The 24,121-nt window shown below is 35.2% G+C and overlaps 1 protein-coding gene across 1 annotated transcript; it reads left to right on the forward strand.

The window, feature by feature from the left end:
* Positions 1-417: 417 nt before the first annotated feature.
* LOC149816541 (uncharacterized) lies at positions 418-22,931 on the forward strand. The gene is made up of 7 exons (XM_089986918.1): positions 418-498; positions 1,487-1,810; positions 4,734-4,827; positions 5,284-5,411; positions 19,877-20,392; positions 20,917-22,444; positions 22,543-22,931. The coding sequence occupies exons 1-7, from the start codon at positions 418-420 to the stop codon at positions 22,929-22,931; spliced, it is 3,060 nt and encodes a 1,019-aa protein (XP_089843044.1).
* The last annotated feature ends 1,190 nt before the right edge of the window (positions 22,932-24,121 follow it).

Raw genomic sequence — 24,121 nt, forward strand, 5'->3', positions numbered from 1 at the left:
ATCTAGATTGCAAGCGCAGGCTAGGAAAGTCTTGATCCAAGCAGGCATTTGCTTGGTGGATCACTCCGCTTCATTGTGCTTGGACAAGCACACACAGTCCAATAGATTGGGTACTGGTCCTGCGAGGGTCCCACCACGTGCATGAGTGTGTGCATGTATCTATGTGTGTTGTGTGTGGGTGCATGTGTGTTGTGTATTGATGAACAATAATTAGATCTTTTATGTAATTATGATTAATAGAATATTGAATTCAAGTTGAAACCAAAATGTCTTCATGCCGGTTGCAGTTTCTTGGGGTTATAAAAAAAAAGGTGAAACCAAAATGCATGTAAACAATGACATGCTTTAAAATAAAAACTGCAAGTAACTATTAAGTAAATGATCAAGATCATAAGAAAGAATAAAGTCAGGGTGACAATGTTGACTGTACTTGACATAGGTTTGATTATATTCATGATTGTCATGGTCTTCGTGATGTTGCCTTCAGTGCTATGTCATGTAGGCACAGGACACACATGCTAGGTGGCCATTTGACACCACTACTCTTAATTCTTCTAATAGTTTTTTTTTTTCATCATGTTTTGTTCTTTTTCCTTGTATTGCCTCTTGTAATAGTTCATATGAAAGTCAGTACGAAGTAAAGGATCAAGATCATAAGAAAGAATAAAGTTAGGGAGACTGTTGACCGTACTTGTCATAGGTTTGATTGTATGCATGATTGCCATAGTGTCCTTGATGTTGCTTTCAGTGCTGTCATGTAGGCACAGGACATGCATGCTAAGTGTTGGTTTGACATCAATGACTCTTATTCTTCCAATATATCTTTGTGTATATGTTTGTTTTTGTCATATTTTGTTCTTTTTCTTTATGTTGCCTCTTGTAATAGTCCATATTAATAAATTTGTGCATAGCAAATATGTGATATTTTAGAAATACGAGAATAGTGCTGGGTTACTTTGATCACCAGTACCAACTTTGGTAAAATCTATTAATAAATTGGTGCATGGCAAATATGTGATATTTTAGAAATGCGAGAATAGTGCTGGGTTACTTTGATCACCAGTACTAGCTTTGCTAAAATCCTGGCAAGATATTTGAGTTGTTTTTGTCTTTTGCTGTTTTTCCTTTTTCATTATTTTTGTGATTTTTGTTTAAAAATAAAGTGGTTTAAAATATTCCAAGAAATTGCATGAGACGATGTCATTATAACTGGTTGTCAGTCATATTAGGCACTTCTTGGGTTGTAACATAGATACTCGTATTTTCTTTTTTATTTCTTCCTGTAAAATTGGGTGTCTTTGTCTAAAGACGCAATTTATTTTTTGAACCTATAGGTGTACCGTTGTTTTCTTTACCATGGCAGGTGTGTATCCTGAGCCTTTTATGTGAATGGGGTATTGTCATTTTGGAAAAGGTTAAATATGTTCAAAATGGAAATTTCACTTCTTGTTTTGATATCAATGTCCATGCTATATGATTTTTTCAGCGTTACCTCCATGAGTCGCGACATCTTCATGCATTGAAACGGGTCCGGGGATCCGGAGGACGCTTTCTTAACACGAAGAAGCTTGAGCAAGCCGAGAATGCTGCTGGTGGCCATAAAATTTCAGGAGCTGCACTACAGCTTGGAAGCTTATCGGATTCTGAAGTTGTGCAGTCAGAAAATGGTGTTACTAGTTTGGGAAATAGTGCTTCAGCAACTTCAACCTCAGAAGTCACAGGCATCCCTCCCGATGATCAACTGCCGGATTTCCTATTCCTTGGATTCAACTCACATACTGGAGGGAGAATGCAAGCGGCATTGGTCGTGGCAAATCATTGAATAACAGATTTCCTCTTATCCGCAGAAGCACGGAGGGAACCAATTGCATTGTGATGTGCTTCTCTCCACCTGACTCTCCACCTGCTGTCAGGTATTAGGCAATTCATCCTTGGCTGTTATTACTACCTGTTCTTTTGGATAGTGCTGATCAACAGCATAGACAAAAGAACAAACTGAAATGTTTAAAAGTAGGAAACTTAGCGTGAAAGATTACTGATGTAAAAACACTGATTTGTTCTTTTAATGCTCCCAACTATGTATCCTTTCTGCTGCAACCATGTAATTGCTTTGCTTTGTTGAAAACTATTCCATTCCCACTCTTTCTGCTTGGTATGTGCAATGTAGAAAATGGATTCTGTTCTGACATGACCAGAAGGTTCAGAACATCCTTGCATAAGGTGACTGACTTTGTCCAAATTGGTTAAGAATTTACAGGAATGTGTATCAGTGTGGACCAAGTGATTCACGTGCATGGATAGACAGTAAGTGTTCGAGCCAGCTGCGCGTATGTCTTCTCAACCTAAGGATTGTCATGTCCAAGCTTGGGGTTCCCCTATAGATTTTTCGGTTGGCCTACTGAGATATTTCAATGATCTAGCTGCCAAGCCAAATTCCAGATATTGAGGTTTTGCTACGTGCAGTGTCATGGTGCGGTAGGCCATTAAACAGAAAAAATATTGGGTTAAGTCTTTAAAAAGTGCACTGCAGCCATACATGCGGCAGAAAAAGATTGTTTCCAAACTCTTTCAATTGTGCTCAACCTATTTCATGAAATGGGGGTTTTGGAACTTGATTCAGGTGCAAGTGAATCCATGATCGATCTGGACTATGCTTTTGTATAAAAAAACGAAAAACAAAAATTAAAAAAGATGCTTAATGATATCGTAGTCATGGTCATTGTTCCGTTTCTTCAACCATGCGAAAAAATAAGTTTGTTTTTTGGCAATTTAGTGGCTCTAATAACATCCCACTTCCAAATAAAAATAACTAAACCAAATGCAGTTCAGAAGCTATACTTCAAGTATTTGATCCAGCAGTTTTGCAATCCATAGCAACGACTAGAAGTCCACTTCAATTTGAGCCCCTACCTCAGTTGCAAGTTTGCCACCAGGCAGTTTGCTCTATGAATTTTCAGAATCCGAAAGTTTAGTTATTTATGTAATTTCTCATCTAGATTTTTTTCTCTAGGTAGCGAGTCTCTTTATCTCATGGAAATCACTAATTTTTTTGAAAGGCAAGGAAATCACTATTGATGATTAGTCAGGTTCAACCTAACGCTTATTGTAAGCGAACTTGCCTGCATTGCCTTTTCAGCTCACCTTTTGTTTTATTGTAAGGTGATGGAGGGATGCATATATGGTTCACTTCTTACTCTGGTAACTATGGGGCTCCACTTGTATGGCAGGAGTTATTGCACGTCACCTTGTGAATGGTATGTTGTATAACTGGTGGGGGTCTGCCTAACCCAAACTTGCCTATTTAAAAAAAGAGGAAAATAATTGTCATGCCTTGCATTTTTTAAAATGCTTATTAATTTGCTGAAATCCTCTCCATGTCCAAAATTATCGATTCTTGACATTTTTACCTTTTGCACAAGCGAACTTGCTAATGTTCGTGTGATAGATATGAATGCCATTCGAAGGTTGCAACATCTCAATAATAAGGAGATTTGCATGAAAATTTTGCAGTCCTCGTAAAATTTGCATAAAAAATTTGTAAACATGACCAACTTGAATCTCAACATAGGAGATTTGCATTTGAAATACACGGATCTTCTGATATTTGTAACCCTAGTGTGAACCGTGTAGAATTTAAAAGTTTGTACTCGGCATGTTTGCGTCATACATTTGTGAATGTCCATACTTTTGCGTAGATACCACGTGAACCTCTTTTAACTAAAAACTCACATAAAGTCCTGCAAATGTATGTCACAATTTTCACAAATGTATGTTGCAAATGATTTTACCTTCGCATGTTTTCTAATTCGAGTTCGGTAGGTTCACATCATATATTTGTTGATGTACAAAACTTCATGCAGATACCATGCAAACATTCTTTAACTAAAAATCACATAAAGTTAGGATGTTCGCAAATATTATATGCAAACCTTCTAGAATTTAAAAGTTCGAGTTCAGCCGATTCACACCATATTTTTGTAGATGTCTTGATCTTCGTGCATACGACATGTGAACCACCTTTAACTAAAAACTTATATAAAGTCAGGACGTTTGCAAATGTATGTTATGGTTTTCACCAAAGTATGACATTCTCAAATATTATATGCAAACTTTTTGCTAATGCAACGCGAATCTAATTAATGTGCGAATGTCTTAATCTTATTTTGCAGATGTCTTTACCTTCTCATGTTTTTTGGTTTGAGTTTGTCATGTTCGTGCCATATATTTGTGAACATCCTACTGACATTCGCGTATATGACTTGCAAATCTCCTTCGTACATGCAGACCTTTTGACCTCAATTGTAGACCTACCCTCATGCATTATATCCGCGAAGCTCCGTACATGCATTAAATGTGTCTTTGCTTAAGTATAAAAGTTGTGTTTCACATTTGATGACCATTTCCGCATAACAATAAGGTTTCTTTGTGATGGTTTTATAGTTCCCAACTTGTGTGGTCACCATCTTGTATTTCGATGAGGAAAGATTATTGTTTGAGTTTTATCGCACATCATTTGTGGCACATTATCGGAGGCAAGATTTTCCTATAAGCACAAGTTTCTCTCATTTTAACGATTGAATAAGTTATTTTAAGAAATAATGACATGATTCTCAAGTTAATTTTGCATATTCAATGGCCTATTGTATTTTTTTAATTCAATTTCATGTGAATCTCCATTGCCCATCATTTTTTCTTAATGTGACATATTTTTATCCTTGAATTTGGTTGTATAGGAAATTGGTTCTTATATTATAAAGATGATGAGGAAAGAAAGATCTATGGGAGCACCTAACACCTACTGGGCAATTAGAGAAACACGTAGGCTATGTATATGCTATAAAAAGGCCAATTGAAATTGCTCTTTCTATCATAAACATTTTGTAGTATACTAAAGTTGCTATATCTTAAATACTGACATTTTAATAAAAATAGCCAGTAGTTGATGGTTTATACAATGTTATACGACAAAAGGTTGATTGTTGGATCAATCAGGAACTTGCTCCATGGCCAAGAGCACGAGTTTACGATATAATTCACAAAAAATGTAGTATTAGTAAGAGGAGGCCGAGATTGTTGTGATCAAATAAACAATATCAGAAAGCACTGACAATTTAACCATATGTAAGAAAATTAATTATAAGAAAAAGGTTGCTGAATTTGTGTGCAGTGTTATATCTCCCATCTAAGAAGCATATAAAGAGGTAGAGTGTTATTAAGTAGTCAATGGGTAAGAAGTTTAAGGAGCCTATGACTTTTGATTCTCTGATTATTGCTAACTTGTAGGTTTGATTGGAGAAAGTGACAGAGACACTTATAGTGGCAATGATGAGATGAAGAGGAAGATGGTGGACACTGTGAGAGTAGAGAGGGCAGAAGAAGAACCTCAACCAAGGGAGGAGGCCAAGGCTGAGGTATCAAAAAGGGTGGAGAAGGAAAAAAATATGTCTCAAGAAAATAAAGAGGTCAATACAAAAGTAGAAAGTAAGAGTGTGAGTGGTGAGAGTGTAGAGGAGAAACCTCAGTAAAGGAAATATGTCAATGCTGAGGTAAAGAGTCTAAGTCTGAATGGTGAGATGGCAGAGGAGGAACCTCAATAAAGTGAGGAGGCCAAGGCTAAGGTAGAGAGAGAGGATGATTGAATGAAGGTGAAGAATGATAGTGATAAGATGATGGAGAAGGGGGAGAGAGAAGATCATCCGATGGAGGAGGAAGTACATGCTCTTATGAAGAGGTCACAACAGGTCATAAGGTCTAGTTCTCGTGGACAAATACTTATTAAATCTGTTAATGTATATGTAATAGTGGATCCATTTTTGGTTGATGTGTGTAGTTGTAAGTAGTATACTATAATAAATTAATTTTAATATTGATTCAATAATTAAATTATGACATGTGAGTGTGTGTGAAACATGTTTATAAGAGAATAAGTTATATATTGCAATTCATGATCATGTATTCAATGATTGATGTGTATGCAATAGTGGATCAGTTTTTGTTGATGTGTATAGTTGTAACTAATATATATTGCAATTCATGATCATGTATTCAATGATTGATGTGTATGTAGTAGTTGATCAATTTTTTATTGATGTATATAATTGTAACTAGTATAATTCAATGAATCAATTTTAATGTTGATTCAATGATTAAATTATGACATTTGAGTGTGTATGAAGCATATTTCTAAGAAAACCAATTATATATTGCAATTAATGATCATATATTCAATGATTAATGTGTATGCAATAGTGGATCATTTTTTTGTTGTTGTGTCTAGTTGTAACTAGTAGTGAATTAATTTTCATATTGATTAAATTATGATATTTGATTGATTTCATGCAAGTTCTATTATCATTGTTGAGTTCGTAGCCACAAATAGCAGAGGATCTACAATCATTGTCACATTAGTTCTATTGGTTTTAAGCACACGAGTAGTTTGTAACACTATCAAAGGACCAAAAGGACCAATTAGATTAAATGTACTTTTGACGATTCTTGAAGGTTGCACAATGGACTATTGGTTATAGTCTTGTAGATATCATAATGCAATTTTGGAATCCCACTAACAATTTTCAATTCTCTGAATTTGAGCTTACAATCACTTTGGAAGACGTGACACACATTATATGATTAAAGCGTCATGGGGGAGCTAGTAAATGCATAAAGGTTTGAAAACTTCAAGTATTAATGTCAAGTTTTATTAGGTGCAATCGATAATACATATGAAGGTGATAGGCTCAAGCTCTCATGGTTGAGGAAAATATATAACAACAAAGTGATGAGACTAAAGGAGAAGATACTTTAAATTGAAGAGAAGGCCACTCACAGACAAGTCAAGGAGTTGAGGGTATTCCTATTGTATTTATTTATCACATGTGCATTCATCAATACTAGTGGAAAGACCATCTATGCATCTTACACATAGTGCAAGATCTTCCATGGACAAGATTTGCCATTTAGTATGAATGTCATAGCCAAACAACTTTATAAAATAATATACCAGAAACCCAACATTAATCCTACCTAATATATATATGTATTGAGCAAACTAAAAACATCATTGAATAAGTTATCAATTCATACTAGATCCACAAGGTCTTTATCTGCTTTCATTGTGGTCTTAGTGAAATTATATAACTTGAACTCTTTTGCATGTATGTCCATCTACCAAAGAATCCAGTGCTTATTGCCCCAATTGAAATGAATTAAAATCTTTAATATAAATTAAGTTAGAGTCATAAGAACATATCATTTATAGTGTAAATATAAATATAAGTATGCATTATGACAAAGACCCAATACATTATGACAAATACCTTATCATTTTTTTGTAAAAGAATACAAAAGTTATAGCTTTCCAACAATGCACGAGCCCTAAATCGTTCATCGGGTTTGCTAGTCATTTATTGTGAATAATAATATTAAACAATTAGTTTTTGTGACATGGGAGAAAAGTAGGACTATCGCTTTCGAGATTCACTGATAACCATGAGTTAAGGTAAATGGTGTTCGGTATCTCATTGCTTGCTAACCACTCTCACTTGGGGATGCGTTCAATTTTGATTCTAAATCTTTTTAGATGTTGTATAAACAATATTTGTGGTATATTCATGTTAAATTTAAATCAATATATATAAACAAACCAACATGCAAAGCTAATACTTACATCAATGGTCAACATTGTCTCTATGCCAAATGCATACTTGTGCATCGATTGTTCTGGCTGTTGTGTTGACTGGTTCTTATTTACTTGTTTTCATAGCAAATTGCAATTGAATATAAACATATTACATGTACTATAAATAAATGTATAAACACAACTTTTTTCTTATACATCTTACCGAAATTTATTGCATGCCTATAGGCGGTTATTTGTTTACAACCTTTGGGCTGTCACACTTTTCTCTACATGCTTTATACATTTCGTGTTCACTCACCGTCCCTTGTCATGAAAGAGCTAAGATATATATATATATATATATATATATATATATATATATATATATATATATATATATATATATATATAAAGACATATGTGTAGTAAATTTATCAGCTATCTATAAAGAAAAATGAATTGTTCATTAAAAAACTCTTAAAAAATATAATCAATTCATTCAATAATTATTAACAAATACACACATTTTTCATATAAAGATGTACTCAAATATACTGTTATGCGTGCTTCCGCCCGTTGTGGCCAATATCACTACATATACTGCACTTATATGACACATCTTTTGATGTTATTTTCTGTATCTTCAGCTTAAGTCACGTTGGTTTACCTATCACTTTCGATGGATAGACTAAAACAAGAGTAAATGATAAGTTATGTGGGACATTATATGTCATTAGAAGAAACCAGATTGCATGATATCCATCTATAGATTGCATGATATCCATCTATATCTGAATAATTTTTGAAGTATTTATTGCAACAATCTTTTGATAGCTTATCTTCATACATAATGCATGTTCACGTGGAATCCCACTCACCTGCCACTCATTACATGAGCATTCACCCTTCTTAAGATCTACACTGCAATCGTGAAATCAATCACACGTCTCGTACCAATGTAAGTGGCAATGTATGATAACCACATATAGTTGTACCTTTTTTAGTGCCTCTAACTTTTCGTTTACCTTAGGCACAACGCCTGGCATTTTTTGTTCGATAATCTTTTAATTATTAAATAAGGTCATCAACATGATACAAAGTCTCTCAATAAGAGACATTAGTGGCTTGTCACGTATGAAAAAAAATTCATAAAGTGAAGCTTACTACTATATTAAATGTTAGACACTCATATTTTTTCTAAAAAGTGAGATATAGTCCAGAACTTTGGTTGCATGTCAATAACAATATAATCATGTCGCTTGATTTTTCTTCTATTTTTTTTTAAGAAAATATGTGCACTGTTCAGCGTGACTGCTCGAACTGCATTTCACCAAAGTGCATTGAGTGATGCACCAATTTTTCTTGCAAAGTTCTCTACCAAGTGCTTTATGCAATATCTAATATGATAACTACGTTATGTGTGAGAGACATCATACACAAGCTTTGAGTGTCGATTTGAGGTAACTACAAATTGTTTTATCTCTTTAAATTCATTGTAGTGTTTTAGTTCTTGCTTTAGATAGTGCAAAAACTATGCTCATGAGTTCTTAGACTCATTATCTATAATTACAAATGCTACAAGAAACATCTCATAAAAATGATCAAAACTATGTGCCAATAATAATATACTTATATATATATATATATATTTAAGAATATACCATCTACCATAAGAACCGGAAGGCATTATTTTAAAAAGCCATTAATGAATGAACAAAATGATAAGAAAATATATTTAAATTGATCTTTCTTACCCGTATCAATGACACCTAGAGTTCTTGAGTTTGTTTTTATCAAAAGATCTAAATAGTAGGAAACATTTTGAATGACTCTTCATATGTACCATATAACACTTCGTTCAAGCGTCCTGGTCCATGCATATTTGTTTCTAATTAATCTCCACACATTTCTCATAATTGGTGTCATCAATAATTTATCTTGAATTAATCTTAGAGTTATTATGCAAACAATTGAGAATTACACCTAAAATCCACATGGAATGCAAAATTTTCACTCAAAGGTTGTGTAAAGAAATACCACATATATGCTCTCCTTCATATATTTTCTCTTTAAAGAATACTGATTTGCGTGCCTTTGTGCAATGAATTTTCAGGCAATCAACCATAGTCATCAAGTTCTTTCTCTTGCATACAACAATCACTATGCTACTGCAAGTCTTCAAGAATTTTGTTTTATAGTTAATTTTTAAAAATATTATGACAATGTTTTAGTTCATAAAACATTTGATCGACAACAATGTCTCTATCATTTAAGTCCATTGTTAGCCACTAAAAAGATTTTTGATCGTTAAACTTTTTATTTTGCAAGTCTTCAATCATTTTAGATGTCGTCACTTCAATGATTTTCAATTGTTTTTCATTGTATGAGAATTAACTGAGCGAGAACCCATTCAACAATATCTCATTAGTATAAAAAATAGATTCTAATGCCCAATAAATATTTATATTGTTTACACAACATACAAATGGTCAGACTTTTCAATTGCCATTTTTGCATCATTTACATTAGACATTAATTGTCCCATATCATGAGTGCCTTGATCCTCTCCTATCATTTGAAAGTCACTTTCATCATCTTTTGATTCTCCGCACTTGAAAGATAAGCGAAAAATTAACTTCATTTGATTTTTTTCGTGGTTACTCACGTCTCTTGGAGGACACGGAAAAGACTTTAACATCATATTGAAAGAACCACACATGAAAGAAAAATTAAAGGATTGCCACTAATTATTTGGAACTAGCAGGGCCCAACCAAACTCTTGCCATTAATCTCTTACAAGGAGTGGAGATCAAGTTTGGCACGCCTATGCCCAAGGAAGGCCCCGTATTTCAGGTGATGACACCTCCTCTAGGTCAGCATGCTCTAATGCAGGTATTCCACATCTTTTCCATCAGCATCAGTCAAACAGATGATTATACTCATTGCCCAAGTTTGATCCACTGGAGAGCCCAGTTGATGATGATGGGCTCAAGTGGTAGGCCAATTTGTTTTTTTTTTCTTTTTCAATAATGGGGAGAGAAACCACTGTTATCATTTGGATGCCCTGTTACAGGCAGGAGGTGCCGCATCGACCGTGCGATGTGAAACATCAGGGGCACTATCCTTTTATCTCAAAACAAAAACAAAAAAAAGAGATCAGGGATACTCTCCCCTGCACACTGGAGATAGTGTTTCGGTGACCACAGTAGGGTTTGTCTATAGAAAGATAGAGAGGTTGATGGTTTTTACTGGCTAGGAAGTAAGGATGTAAACTGTTCAGATTTGAATCAGATATGAGATTCAAGTAATCGGATGTTGCCTAAACGGATCCGTCAGATTCAGACTCGGATGGTGAAAAGTTCATACCAAGTTCATAGCAAATCCGCTTTTTATATGAAATTGGATTTAATGTCAATCAAATCCACATATCCATCAGATTCGTAGCAAAAAACCAAAACCATATCCGCATCCAATTATATTTAGATATGGCTCGAATAGAATTCGATCCATTGACATCCCTACTTGAAAGTATATACCCCATTACCTGTGCGTCGTTGTAAACGGCTGTGCATTGATCAACATCATAAATGTATGAAAGGGAGGTCAGATCAGGTGATATGTCAGAACACCATTTTTTTGTGTTTTGAAATCATCACCCTCCATAGCTTTCATCTGTGTATAATGATGACACCAACTTTTCTGGTGAAACCCACTGTTTGTACGGTGATGAAAATGGCTATACACGATGACGATGATGATTTCAAAACACAAAAAAAAATGTAATTTGATGTATCACTTGATCTGACCTCCCTTTCTTACATTTATCATGCCACGTTAGCATCGGGATAATTAATGTGGACCTCAAAGGCTTCGCCAAGTGTCACTCTCTTCTAAATGTTTGGTTGCATTCAAATGAGATTTAGAATCTCATTTGCACAGCTAACCAAACACGTGATTTGGAATCCCATGCAAACAAGAAACAAGAATGTGATTTGAAATCTACATTTGAAGTGAATCTCATGTGATTCCAAATCACATGGTAGAATATGTCACATTTGATTCCATCAATATGAGATGCAACCAAACATTTATTGTTTTTAGAGTTTGATGTCACATTTTAATTTTCATTTGCTTCAAAAGCCTTCAGTGCTTTAATCTTATCATAAATATAAATTATATTAAAGCAAATGCAAGGGTAATCTAGGCAATTTTTTTTCTTTATAAATCTTTCAAAAATGACAGCTTAGCTAGTCCCATGCTTTTGCAATGGAATTATTATTCTTTTAGATAAATTCTTAAATTGCCACAACAAGGGATCGTGTTTCTATCTCTCTCTGGTGTTTTTTTGAAGTTGAAAAGGCATTTTTTATTTACAAAAAAATCTATTTATGAGGCAACCTTTTGCCTCTAATTCCAAAATAGGCTGATTTTTCTGATATTTGATTCTGTTTTCTTGAAAACTGTCTATTAAAAATGACTACAGGTCAACCCAATCATGAGTTGGACCAAACAGAGGCTTACCTTTTTATCATTGTGTATTAGCTTAGGGTAAATAATAAGTCAAATAAGAAAAATAACCTTAATAATCAAAAGTTTGAAATATTTACATTTTTCTGTTTGTGAGGAGGGTGAATGAGTTTTTTTTTTAATATTTCAAAGGACAATACAGAAAACCAAAAAAGATTTCAAGATGATAAATGTTCACCTGAGGTCCCTATTTGATAGTTTTCATGAAAATGTGTTCATATCTGAAATTTCAAAAAAATGTGGCCTATTTTTGCAATTAAGGGCAAAAGATGGTGCCTAAATGGAAACTTCCCTTTTATTTTTAATCCCTTCATTTATCACCTGCTATTTTTTGAAAGGTGCTTCACTTTTTAATTGTTATGTCAACATAACCTCCCTCTCTCTCTCAATCTCGCTTGCTTTGTGGAAACTTAAAAAGATACATACTATTTTGTGAAAGGTGCTTAAAGTTTTTCAGTTGTTATGTTTATATATTTTAGTTGCAGTAAACATAACCTACCTCTCTCTCTCTCTCTGTAAATAGATGGGTAGAAAGTGAGCATATGTTTCTCTTTTTTCAGTTTCCTTTAAATTCAGACACTCATTAATTAATTTGTTTTTTTTGTATTGTGAGTACTTCTTAAGTTTAGCATATATTTATAGGTATTAATTGTTTTACTCTGTGATCTTGATGAAAATCTTAATATAAATCTCATTTGTAATCAATTACCTTTGTTTTTTTACTTTAATTTTAAAAAATGACATCATAGTTTTGGAAATATTTCAAGGAATTCCCTGTCTTTTGTGCTCACCATTATGGTACAAAAACATTACCAACTTTTTTTTTAAACAAAATATTTTAAAGTTGATGAATCAACGGTGGGAGACAAGGCTTACCCATGCACCCCTCCATTCCCATGTCACGGTGTAGACGCTAAGTGTTCAGCTTACATGCAGTAAGACTATAGTTCAAATCCTATTGCATACAGCTCTGACATAATGTATTTATTGTTGAAATAAGCCAGTTCGAACTTGGCTAGCTCAGAGGTTTTGGAGGCCAATTTGATTAAGTTCAGCATTGAAAAAATGTTTTTTTTTTTTTGTGAACGACTCAGCTCGAGCTCAACTGGTTTAGCTAGAGCACTACATGAGCTTAGCTGGGCTCCCGACAAAGAATGACCAGAGCTCGGACACCCTCTGTTCACTTTATTCGGTCTTTTATCAGCTCTGTCCAAAATCCAATTCAAATAAGAAATAAGAGGGGGTCTTATTTCTCCAAATTATTTTTATAGGTAATACACGTTCTTAAAAGGAGCAGTGGTAGGGTGACCTCCAAACTCAGTTCTGAATCAAGCCAGACCTCTAACATTATCATCTTTACAATAAAAATGAGAGTTTAAAACTTACCTGAATGTGGCCTTATATATATATATATATATATATATATATATATATATATATAGAGAGAGAGAGAGAGAGAGAGAGAGAGAGAGAGAGAGAGAGAGAGAGAGAGAGAGAGAGAGAGAGAGAGAGAGAGAGAGCTGAACATATTAGGGCCGTTTTTTTCGTTAGGCCTCAGAGTTTTAAGCATTTTATGATAAATCAGAAGGCATGCATTTCTATTGGTTCACAATAAGCAATGACATTCACGTTGTGTAAATATTTACGAGTAGATAGAACGAGTAGCATGGAAAACTGGTTTTTAGTAACAGGAAAGAAACTTGAATTTCCAATTGACCCAGCAACCTAGTTTCACTGCCACACTGTTATATGCAGGTGGAGTGCAAAAGGTATAAGGAGCATGGACAGGACATTCTAGGTATAGCAAATATCTCATAATAAGCTAGAGACACATTAGCTAGACTTGCTTGTGGTTTGTTTGGTTGAGTCATGAAATCACAAATTAAATCATGATGAGGCACCAAAGATACTGTTATGAAAAACTACAATCAGAACCAAGCAAACCACTCGATAAAGAGAAAAAAACACCATCACGCGATTTACATGCTTCAGCATTCAGGCCTAAGTCCACAGGCAAAGGAGGAGCATAAAATCCATGAGCAAGATGTGAAGAAATACAATAACAAAGGCGCATAACTCTTAAAACACTAATATCCTAAACAGCTGGAAACTATTGTCCCCAACTCCAAACGGAGGTGGCAATCTATAGGATGAATGACACAAAACCATAGCCAGTACAGAAGGAAAAAATACAAAACTATTGACCCAAGACCTACGTGATCACCACAAACCTCGTTAAAAATCTCCATTATATGATCATCAAAATATTTTTGAATCGGGTCATGGGTCAGAATAAGTTCATAATTCAAGACACCCACACAACAGATACGGGGGTGGGGCTAGGCCAATGGAGAAACTCCATCAGTACATTGATAGGCCTTTGGTTGGTAAAACCCTTGAGGTCCCCTCTACCCATTGAGAATAAACCCAACTTCAATCCTATAGAAAGGAATTCTCCCCATGGGTTTCTAAACTGACTTATGAAAAATACAAAAGTAAACGTTGTTTGGTTCTGATGTTGAAACTGCGTCCATGTCCACAAAAGCTCACTCTCATGATGAGGTGTTGTAGTCTTCACTACAATAATAGCTTTGTTAAAAATTAAAGTGGATTTCTAGTTTTTAGTTATTACCTTTATTTTTATTTGAGTGATTGTAGCGAGGATGGTCTTATAATTTTTATAGAAAGAATTTTTGTCACTATGTTAGCAGGCTCCACTTGTACATCAAAACCCATCACCTTCCTTCCTTTTTTTTACTAATCCTTTCCATCATCCAAAACTCATCTCCCTCTTTTTAAACTAATTTCTCTCCATTTCCACCAACCAAAACCCATCTCCTTCTTTTAAAAGTGCCTCAACCCACACTTAACTTTCTTTATTTCCTGCCTCATCATACTTTATTGAAATTCATGCTTAATCCTTCCTTATAAATACCTCATTCCCCTCTATCCAAAATAAGGTCATTTTCATATATTCTTAACAAGGAGTCATTTCCCATTCTAGAGGGTCCAAGTTTTTATTTTATTTGGTGTGAGTTAGATGTTCTTTCTCTAAGGGTCTCTAACAATCTTAGAGGTTTTTATGTCTTTTGAGGGTATAAGAGTTAGTTCTTTTTTAACTTGTGTGTCTAGGGGTGAGTGTAGTTTAACTCTTAGTGAGTCAGTTCTCTCTATGGGACAGTCGTTATGTTGTACTCTCAGCTCTTTGAAGAAGAAATAAAATAGTAGTTTCTTTCCGCTTTCTATTTTGTATCTTCCTTCTTGTCATTTGGTTGATTGTGTCTTAGGCTAGTGCATATAGCTGTACTAATTGAGAAACAATTTGTTCGGTAATTGAAAAAAACTGACTTTCCCCACATGGTATCAAAGCCACTATGGTGATGAGAAATCCTTGAATTGTTTTAAAGAAGGTTAAATTTATTTGAAATGGATCTTGTTTAAAAGCTTAGCAATTTTTTTATGGTGCCCCTAAATCAATCTAACTATAAAATATGAAAGTTATGCATAGAATCATATCTTATTGGTGAAGAACTATAAGATTATGTTGGTGGAGATAAAACCACAACTCTTGATAGTCAAGCAGATGATCTAAAGAAGTGAAAGATAGCTAATGCTAAAACGTAGTTGGATCTAAAAAAACCATATCTCATGAGCTCTTTGATAATATTATTGTTACATTCTTTTTTTTTTTTTTGCAAAAATGCAAATGCTTACCTTGATTTCGCAAAATCCTTGCTGTAAACTTAATTTAGAATATATATAAGATCCGATTTCAAGCTTCAGCCATCCTTTTCTATGAGAAGATTATTTAGCGAAAGTAGGTTCGACCTTCGTAATTTGAGATCCATGACGTGGGAGAATTGAATATATGAGATCCAATTCCAAGAATGTAAGATTTTATGCAAATTAAGCCAAAAACATGTATAAGTATGAATGATAATAAAAATTAAAGAGAAACCAAATTGAAGCAATTAGTGGCAAAGTGAGTCTAGATTGTACCTTTTTCACACTTGGAGTCTATTTAGTCTTTTAAGCTCCAAATTCCAGGTTGATTCTGGCATAGCCCCCTTTGGGGCATGTAGGTGATGCAAGAGTTCTCTCCTTCACGATCCGACAACACATCTACATAGGTATGATGATTTGAGATATAGATCCAAGAGGACCTCCTCATAGTGGATCTGAATCGAAACAAGGGTGAGGCAATGTGAAGATAGGGTTTGGTTATTCACTACAGGGCTAGCACTTGGGTATGAGACTCTTAGATGGGTCAGGAACTAGCAGTCATCCCATATTTTATAGGTTATTAGGTGGATCCTAGTTTTAATCCTACTGGGATTGGATCTTATTATCCAGATCTAACTACTGCACAACAATACATGATTTTCTCTTTTTGGCTTTGGCTATAATGTTTCATCTTATTGGCTAGAGTTACCTTGATTAGAGGCTAAGCAACTTAGAAACTGACCAAGTTCAATGAATCTAAGATAAGAGTAATCCCTAAGGTTCATTCAGTATGAACCTGGATATTGAATTTTGAATCAAGTCAAATGTCAATGGGATCTGGATAGGATCCTATGATTTGAATAACATCTGAATCTGGATTAGGTTCAAAGATTTGAATGATAATTGGATCTGGATCAAGTCCAACAATTGTACAAGATAGATCTAGACCCGGAGGAAGCCTATTTTAACATATAAAACCATTTTGGCCATAACTTTTGATTTGAGTGTCCGTTTGAGGTGATTTTTGGCTCGTTGGAAAGCTTATGACCCTAGCTTCTGAGCCCTACCCGCTCCATGTGTCCAAATATGGTAGGACTGAACCCTGAAAACTAAATTCTATCACAAATTGTCCAAAACAATTTGTTACAAAATAGAAACAAAAACTTTTTGGGCACTTTTGGAAAAGAAATATATAATTTTAAGCTTAGCACCACAAAGGTCAAAGAAAGTCGGGAATCTCAATTTCAAATTCAACAAAAATCACTCAATTTTGATATCGGAGTGCTGAGATACAGCTTCTAGAAGACAAGTTGTTTAGAAAAATCGATCACAAGGACTTGGATGGCAAACTTGGTTTGTCATTTTACTCCCTGATGGAAAACTAAGTTTGTCATATGAGTTCCTATCGTCTGCTTTGTGACCTCTCAATTTCCAAAACTAAGCTATTCTAAATGTGCTTTTGGGTCCCATAGAACACTAGATTACCCAAAATATGGATTTCTAAACTACGAAAGGTAAAAAATATGGTGTCCCACCATGATCATCAAATTAAATTGTTAATAATTTTTTTTAAATGCAAATGCTTACCTTAATCTTGCAAAATACTCATTGTAAAATTAATCTAAAATATGTAGGATCTTGTTTCAAGGTTCAACCATCATTTTCCATGAGAACGTGAAGCAGTAGCAAGTTCGACCTTCGTAGTTTGAGATCCATGACGTGGGTGATATGAATTCATGAGCTCTAATTTCGAGAATGAGATATTTCATGCAAATTAAGCAAAAATATGTATAAGTATGAATGATAATGAAAATCAAAGAGAAACCAAATTGAAGCAAGAGTGGCAAAGTGAGTTTGGATTGTACCTTTTTCAGACTTGGAGTTTGTTTAGTCTTTTAAGCTCTAAATTCCAGGTTGATTTTGGGAGAACTCTGATCTAAGAGTTCTCTCATCCATAATCTAACAACACATCCACATATAAGGTATGATGATTTGAGATGTAGATCCAGCAGAAGCTCCTCATAGTGGATCTGAATCAAAGCGAGGGTGAGGCAAAGTGAGGATAGGATTTAGTTGTTCTCTATAGGGCTAGCACTTAGGTATGATACTCTTAGATGGGTTAGATACTAAGGGTCACCCCTTATTTATAGGGTTTTAAGTGGATCCTGGTTCTAACTCTATTGGGTTTGGATGTAACTATCTAGATCCAACTGTTGCACAACCGCTAGCATCAGATGGTCTGAAAATTTCAGCAATTCTTCTATCATGCAAAAAGATGCAGTCAAGCGAAATTGATTGAAACTGAAAAGGTGTCAAGTGTTATCAATGTGGTAAACTTGGACACATGAAAAAGAATTGTCATGTAAGACTAAAAGCGGTAATGTTGCTGACAAGCAAAGTGAATCCAAGAGTAAAGAATACTGGGGAAAGTGTTTCATGACTGAAACAACAAAAATTGAAGCTTTAGCCACAATTAATTACAAAAAAGATTTGGTATTTGATTCTGGTTGTGCACATCATCTAAGAGATGATACTTCAAAATTTATAAGCTTTAGACCTTATGATGGCAATGATGCGATTATCACCATTGACAATTATGTACATGCTATAGAGCAAGGAGTCATCACCATTCACGGCAATGGAGAAAAAGATATCACTCATTGAAAAGTGTATTCAAAGTGCCAAAAGTAAAGAACAAATTATTCTCGGTGGCAAATGCAATTGACTCAGGGCATTATGTCATGTTCAATACAAAGGACGTGAAGTTCTTATACAACATTAGAAGCTTGGATGCGGATGTGGTACACACCGGCAAGCATGTTAAAGATGTATTCGTTTCATCTGTCACTGTGTTATGTTGACAAGATGAACATAAACGATGGAGCATCAATTTGGCATGCTAGATTGGGTCATCTTAGCATGGATAAATTGAAAGTCAGGTAACCAAAAAATCTAAATGGGTTGCCAAAATTGACTTCTTTTAGAAATAGTGAATTATGTGAAGGATGTTAATATGGAAACCTTCTTTTAAAAATAGTGAATTATGTGAAGGATGTTAATATGGAAAGGCACATTGTCTTCCATTTGATAGGTCTTCCTCTATAAGCAATGCTCCAATAAATTTTATTCATAGTAACCTGATGAGACCTTGTGTCACACCCAGTGTTGTGAGAGACCTGAAGTGTATGCCTCAGAGGCGAAGCGCAAGCTCAAGGAACTGAGGCGTTGTATGAGGTGTTTGCAGGCTTGAAGCACACACTTCACATGGGTGACGCGCATGCCTCACATCGAGGCGCGCTTCGCTTCTAAGGCGTGCGCTTCAAGGTCGGACCACCGCTGCGAGGTCATCCAGTAGTTTTAGAGACCAAAGGTTCAATGGAACACTGCGCTCTTTGTGGTCCATGGAGGTAGGTGGTATTGTTGGTATGGCTTTGGTTGGTGATTTGGTGGTTGAAATGGAAAGCTGCTTTTGTGTCTTATGAGTGCACCTTGGAAACATCTTATTAACACTGTCATTTTGCAGTTCATTCTGTTTATTCACCTTTTAAGTTATGAAACTTTAGATCTTCTCATAGTAAAATTTTCTTTGGCAGTTAGGAAAATGTGCTGCTTGCCATTTCACTAACTCTGATGCAGACGGTCATCATCTGCTGCTGTCAAACATTTCTAAACAGAGACCATATTCCTATCAACTGATTGTCCCTCATGTAGAGAGGGGTTACTGTTAATGATGTTCATGAATTTGTGTGACAAAATATGTGAGGGTTATATGGGGCAATATTTTCTCTATGTTTCACAAAAGTGCTTTCATTAAGTGTTTAATCTACAAGGTCTTGTCTATGGCAGCTGCCACTTGTCTCTTCTGTTTTTCTGTTTAAACTACACCACTTGTCTCTTGTGTTTTTCTGTTTAAACTAATTTTTTTTCTCAGCAATGCTTTAAACCTTTATAAGGAAATTATCCTCCATGAATGACCATGACCTTTTGTGCATTTGTTATCTGTGGCAGTGGTTCTCAGATGTAGAACTTGCACTTTTGAAGGGGTGTCATCCTCTAGTAAAGGAAGCAGATATTGCTCTTAATCCTTCAAAAGGTTTGATGTTGATTAATGAAAGAACTTCAGGTGAAAATATTTTAATGAGGAAAGGGAGTGGCAGCTCCAGCGATGATATGCAATCATCTTTGAATTATAAAGTCAATACTGTCAATGGGCGATTGCCTTATCTCAAGACTGAAGAAAGAAATTACAGGTTCAGAAATAAAACTGGAATTCATCTACAATCAAGAACTGATTTACTGGGAAGGACCAGCTCTGGAAGAATAGAACCTCAACTGGTTGGGGTTGATCATGTACTCCAGCGGGCTGAGTTTGTTGATGACAACTCAGATGAAAAGAGACCTGATGATGGTCCTGGTGACTCTGAAACAAGCAAAATATTACAAACAGCAGAGGTTGTGATGAAGATGCTCGATGTTACCATGCCTGGTACATTGGGAGATGAACAAAAAAACGTGTTCCTTTTTGTTTGTTTGCATTCTTCCTGTTGCTAATTTATATTAGCAATTCACTGTTATGAGTGTTGATTTCATAGATCTATCATGTGGAAATTGTTTGTAATGTCGTGGTGGTGCTTAGCCCTTCTTTTACTTTTCCTCAAGGTTATGAATTCTCTTTGTTACGTCATTGGTTTTTAATGCAATATGAAACAAAATTCACAATGTTGGTCATAACTGGGGTGCTTTTGCAAGAAACAGTAAGTGCTGTGTGTCATACAAAATGTAAATATGAAAAATGATCTCATATATGCTTATCACAGTAAATTTTACTTTCTTTTTTCCATGAAAACTTTGATATTTTGAAGCCTAACTGCATATACATCAGATGGATATCATTGTATGTATCTATGATTGATTTTCTGGTCTCCAAACTGGTCTACATAATATTTTCGTGATGAAGCACTTCAACAAATTTTTTTTATTTCTTTGATTTGTGGTCCCTTGGTTTTCTCGAAATCTATAGGATAAACTAATGTACATGTTCTCTTTAGGTTTTAGCTGCAGTAGGACGAGGAGAAACATTGTTGAAAGCTTTGCAGGAGGCTGTTCTAGAAAATGTTCATGCGAAACTAACAACTGCCGTTTCTCAGCTAGCCCAAACATATGGAACAAAATTAAATATTACAGGTCTCGTTAATCTTGGATGGGTACCTAGCCTACCAGTTGAAGTGAAGTCAAAATTTGCAGAAATTTTTGAATGGCTTTCGAACAAAGGTGGAGAATCAGCTACTAACCAATCTCGTGAAAGCATAAATAATCTTGTTGATACTGAAGACAAGTCCTTGCATAAATATGATACAGGAGAAAACGAGCTGGGGTTAAAAGCTGATCATTTTAAATCTGCACCCAATGACAGATCACCCACTGTGATTGATGACAACTCTGTTGGTGGAGATGATTCAGTCATGAGGTCAGTGTCTTCAAAGATTCTCTCCTCTAGATTGCAGGAAAATGAGTCTTCAGGTTCTAAACCTGAGCTTTTGTCAGGTAATAGCATAATTACCTCAGAGACAAATAATGCTGTTGGTTCATTGCAAAATTCTGCTGGCAATGACTTACTGGAAGAAAAAGTTGTTCATACTTCAGAAAATGGTGATAGTGGCAAAGAAACAATCAATGAAGAAAACTTTAAAAAAGGATCTGAAGAAAAAAATGTTCCTAGGGCCGATGATGTGCTTCACAGAGGAAATTCACATGACACTGTAACAGGAGGGGATAATCTTGGGGGTGATGGTATGAAAAAGGATGCTGAGACAGAGAATAGGAGTCCAACTTACAAAGGTAAGCATAATTCATCAATCAGGGTTGAGGTGGCAAATGAGGAATTAAATAACATTGAGAAGAATACTTATAAACATATGCAGGATTCAGTAGATGAGAATAAACAAAGTTCTTCAAAGAAAGCTCAAGATCCACTTCCATCTGTTTTACCCCCTCCTGATCCTCCCTCAATTGGTAGTGTTTATCTAGCAATGGATGCCTTGACTGGTTTTGATGATTCCACCCAAATGGCAGTTAACAGTGTCTTCGGAGTCATTGAAAATGTAATTGATCAGTGGGAAAAGGGTAATCATGAGAACAGTGATGGAGAAAAAGTAAATGAACATCAGGAGTCTGGAGTTCTCTCTGTTCATAACTCAAGCAGTGATAAACTTGATAAGGAAAATGGTGATAATGTGCCATATAGCTTAGATGCCACACAATCAGATCAAGTAAATATGTTGTCAGAATCCAGGCAAGCGGAAGGCGCCATGTTTGGAGAGGATGCAAGTTGCCGATCTGGGTTCACTGACAGTCTTAATTTATCTTTGAATAAGGAAAATTGTGAGCCTAAAAAAAATACGAGTGTTGCTATCGATAAACTGGAGGATTTGGCTGGTATTGGTGGTGTTCATACTGAAGGGGAGGAAAGTAATGGCTGGAAGCATGGATTAAGTGATTATGGAGTTTTTATTAGGAAACATGACAAACATGGAAGCGGAAACAAATTTCCACTACATATAATTGTAAGCCCATTTGGTGATTCATCTGCCAATTGGTCCCACTCTGCCAGATCACCGTTGAATAGAACTTTAGATTTCGCTTCCACTAATGACCTTTTACTTAATATTTTCCAGATGAAGGCCAATGGAAGCTTTTTGATAATCTAGAGGATAATGATTATCTTCTAGGTAAAGGCAATAGAGCAAGTGGTGGGCAAAATTTTTTACAAGTACCTGGTATTGATGTAGAGAAAATTATTGAGCCATCGTTTGCAATACTTGATACAGAACTTGAACCTCAGACATCAGAACATATTAGTAATTCAGACAATTGTGGAGAAGAAAGTAAACCAAGTAATGATGAGGTAGAGGAGTTGGCATGTATGGCAAAGAGTATTGTACTAAATTCCATTGAAGTTGAAGTTGTTTGCAAGCTTGGAATTCCTGATAAGGATTGGATTGAGCTAGTCATTAGGCATGAAATTGAGCAACTTGCCAGTGCAGTTTCACTTGTAGGCTTGTAGCAAAACATGATGTTTTACAAAATCGAACCTGGTCATTACATCCCAAAGCCAATGCTTCCACAAAGCTTGACACACTCAGAGGGGAAAATATTATAATTGCCATTTCAGTGGCTGCTAAGAGTACATCACATTTGCAGAAGATTCTACCAATTGGTGTCATTGTGGGTTCCAGCTTAGCTTCTCTTGGACAATACTTTCATATGGACAGTAGGCATGACGACAGTGGGAGGAAAAACACCAGCCATCAAGCTGTTATTGAGAAGAGAGAGAGCATCCAACAACATGATTCTAACTTGAAGCTGGATCATCTTGCTAGTACAAAAATTCAAAATGATGCAAATTATTCACTGAACATTCCATTAGGTTTTGAACTCTCAACGTATTGACACATGGTGACGTGAACTAACAGCTCCTACCATACAAGCGTCGTTGTATTCAATATGATTCATGATTGTAGATATAACTTGTTTTATCTTGCACTATGAGTCTAACTTAATTGTGGTTTACATGTGCATGCATATAAGAAAATGAATAATACAAGTTAATTATAGGAAAATAGTATTTATTTTATACTGTCGTTTATTAGTAGTTTTTATTTAAATTTTTTATTAATTTATTAATATTATATATTTTATTATTTTGATCATGAAGCTTACACTTCAACGCCTCGCTTCGCCTCATCGCATTTAACAACCTTGGTCACACCAACCTATTCAGGTATCTGGTTGTGAACAGTGGATCCAATGTAGTTTTGACAAGTGGTAGTTTTGGCCATTTCTCATGATAATTGGGGAAAAGATTTTCTACAAATGTTTGTATGTATAATCGACTTAGCAATCTCATTCCAATGAGATAACTTGAAGGTCTCAGGTTCAAACCTTTTAGAGGTTATTCCAAGCTTATATATATATATATATATATATATATATATATATATATATATATATATATAGAGAGAGAGAGAGAGAGAGAGAGAGAGAGAGAGAGAGAGCTGCTTGATCAAAGCGCACTCACGGTGATCATCCATCGCGTGCATTTTTTTTCACTAAACACGCATTTTTGTGCAAAAACACCTTTTAGCGAGCACCACTAAAGGTCTCAATTCTGCTGGGATCTTTAGTGATGCTTCAAACAACGCTAAATAACAAAAACTAAATACCGTGAGTGCCCTGGCTGTGCATTTAGCGACG

The sequence above is a fragment of the Nuphar pumila genome, chromosome 14, assembly GCF_984573655.1.
Source record: "Nuphar pumila chromosome 14, dmNupPumi1.hap1.1, whole genome shotgun sequence".
Taxonomy (NCBI): Eukaryota; Viridiplantae; Streptophyta; class Magnoliopsida; order Nymphaeales; family Nymphaeaceae; genus Nuphar; species Nuphar pumila.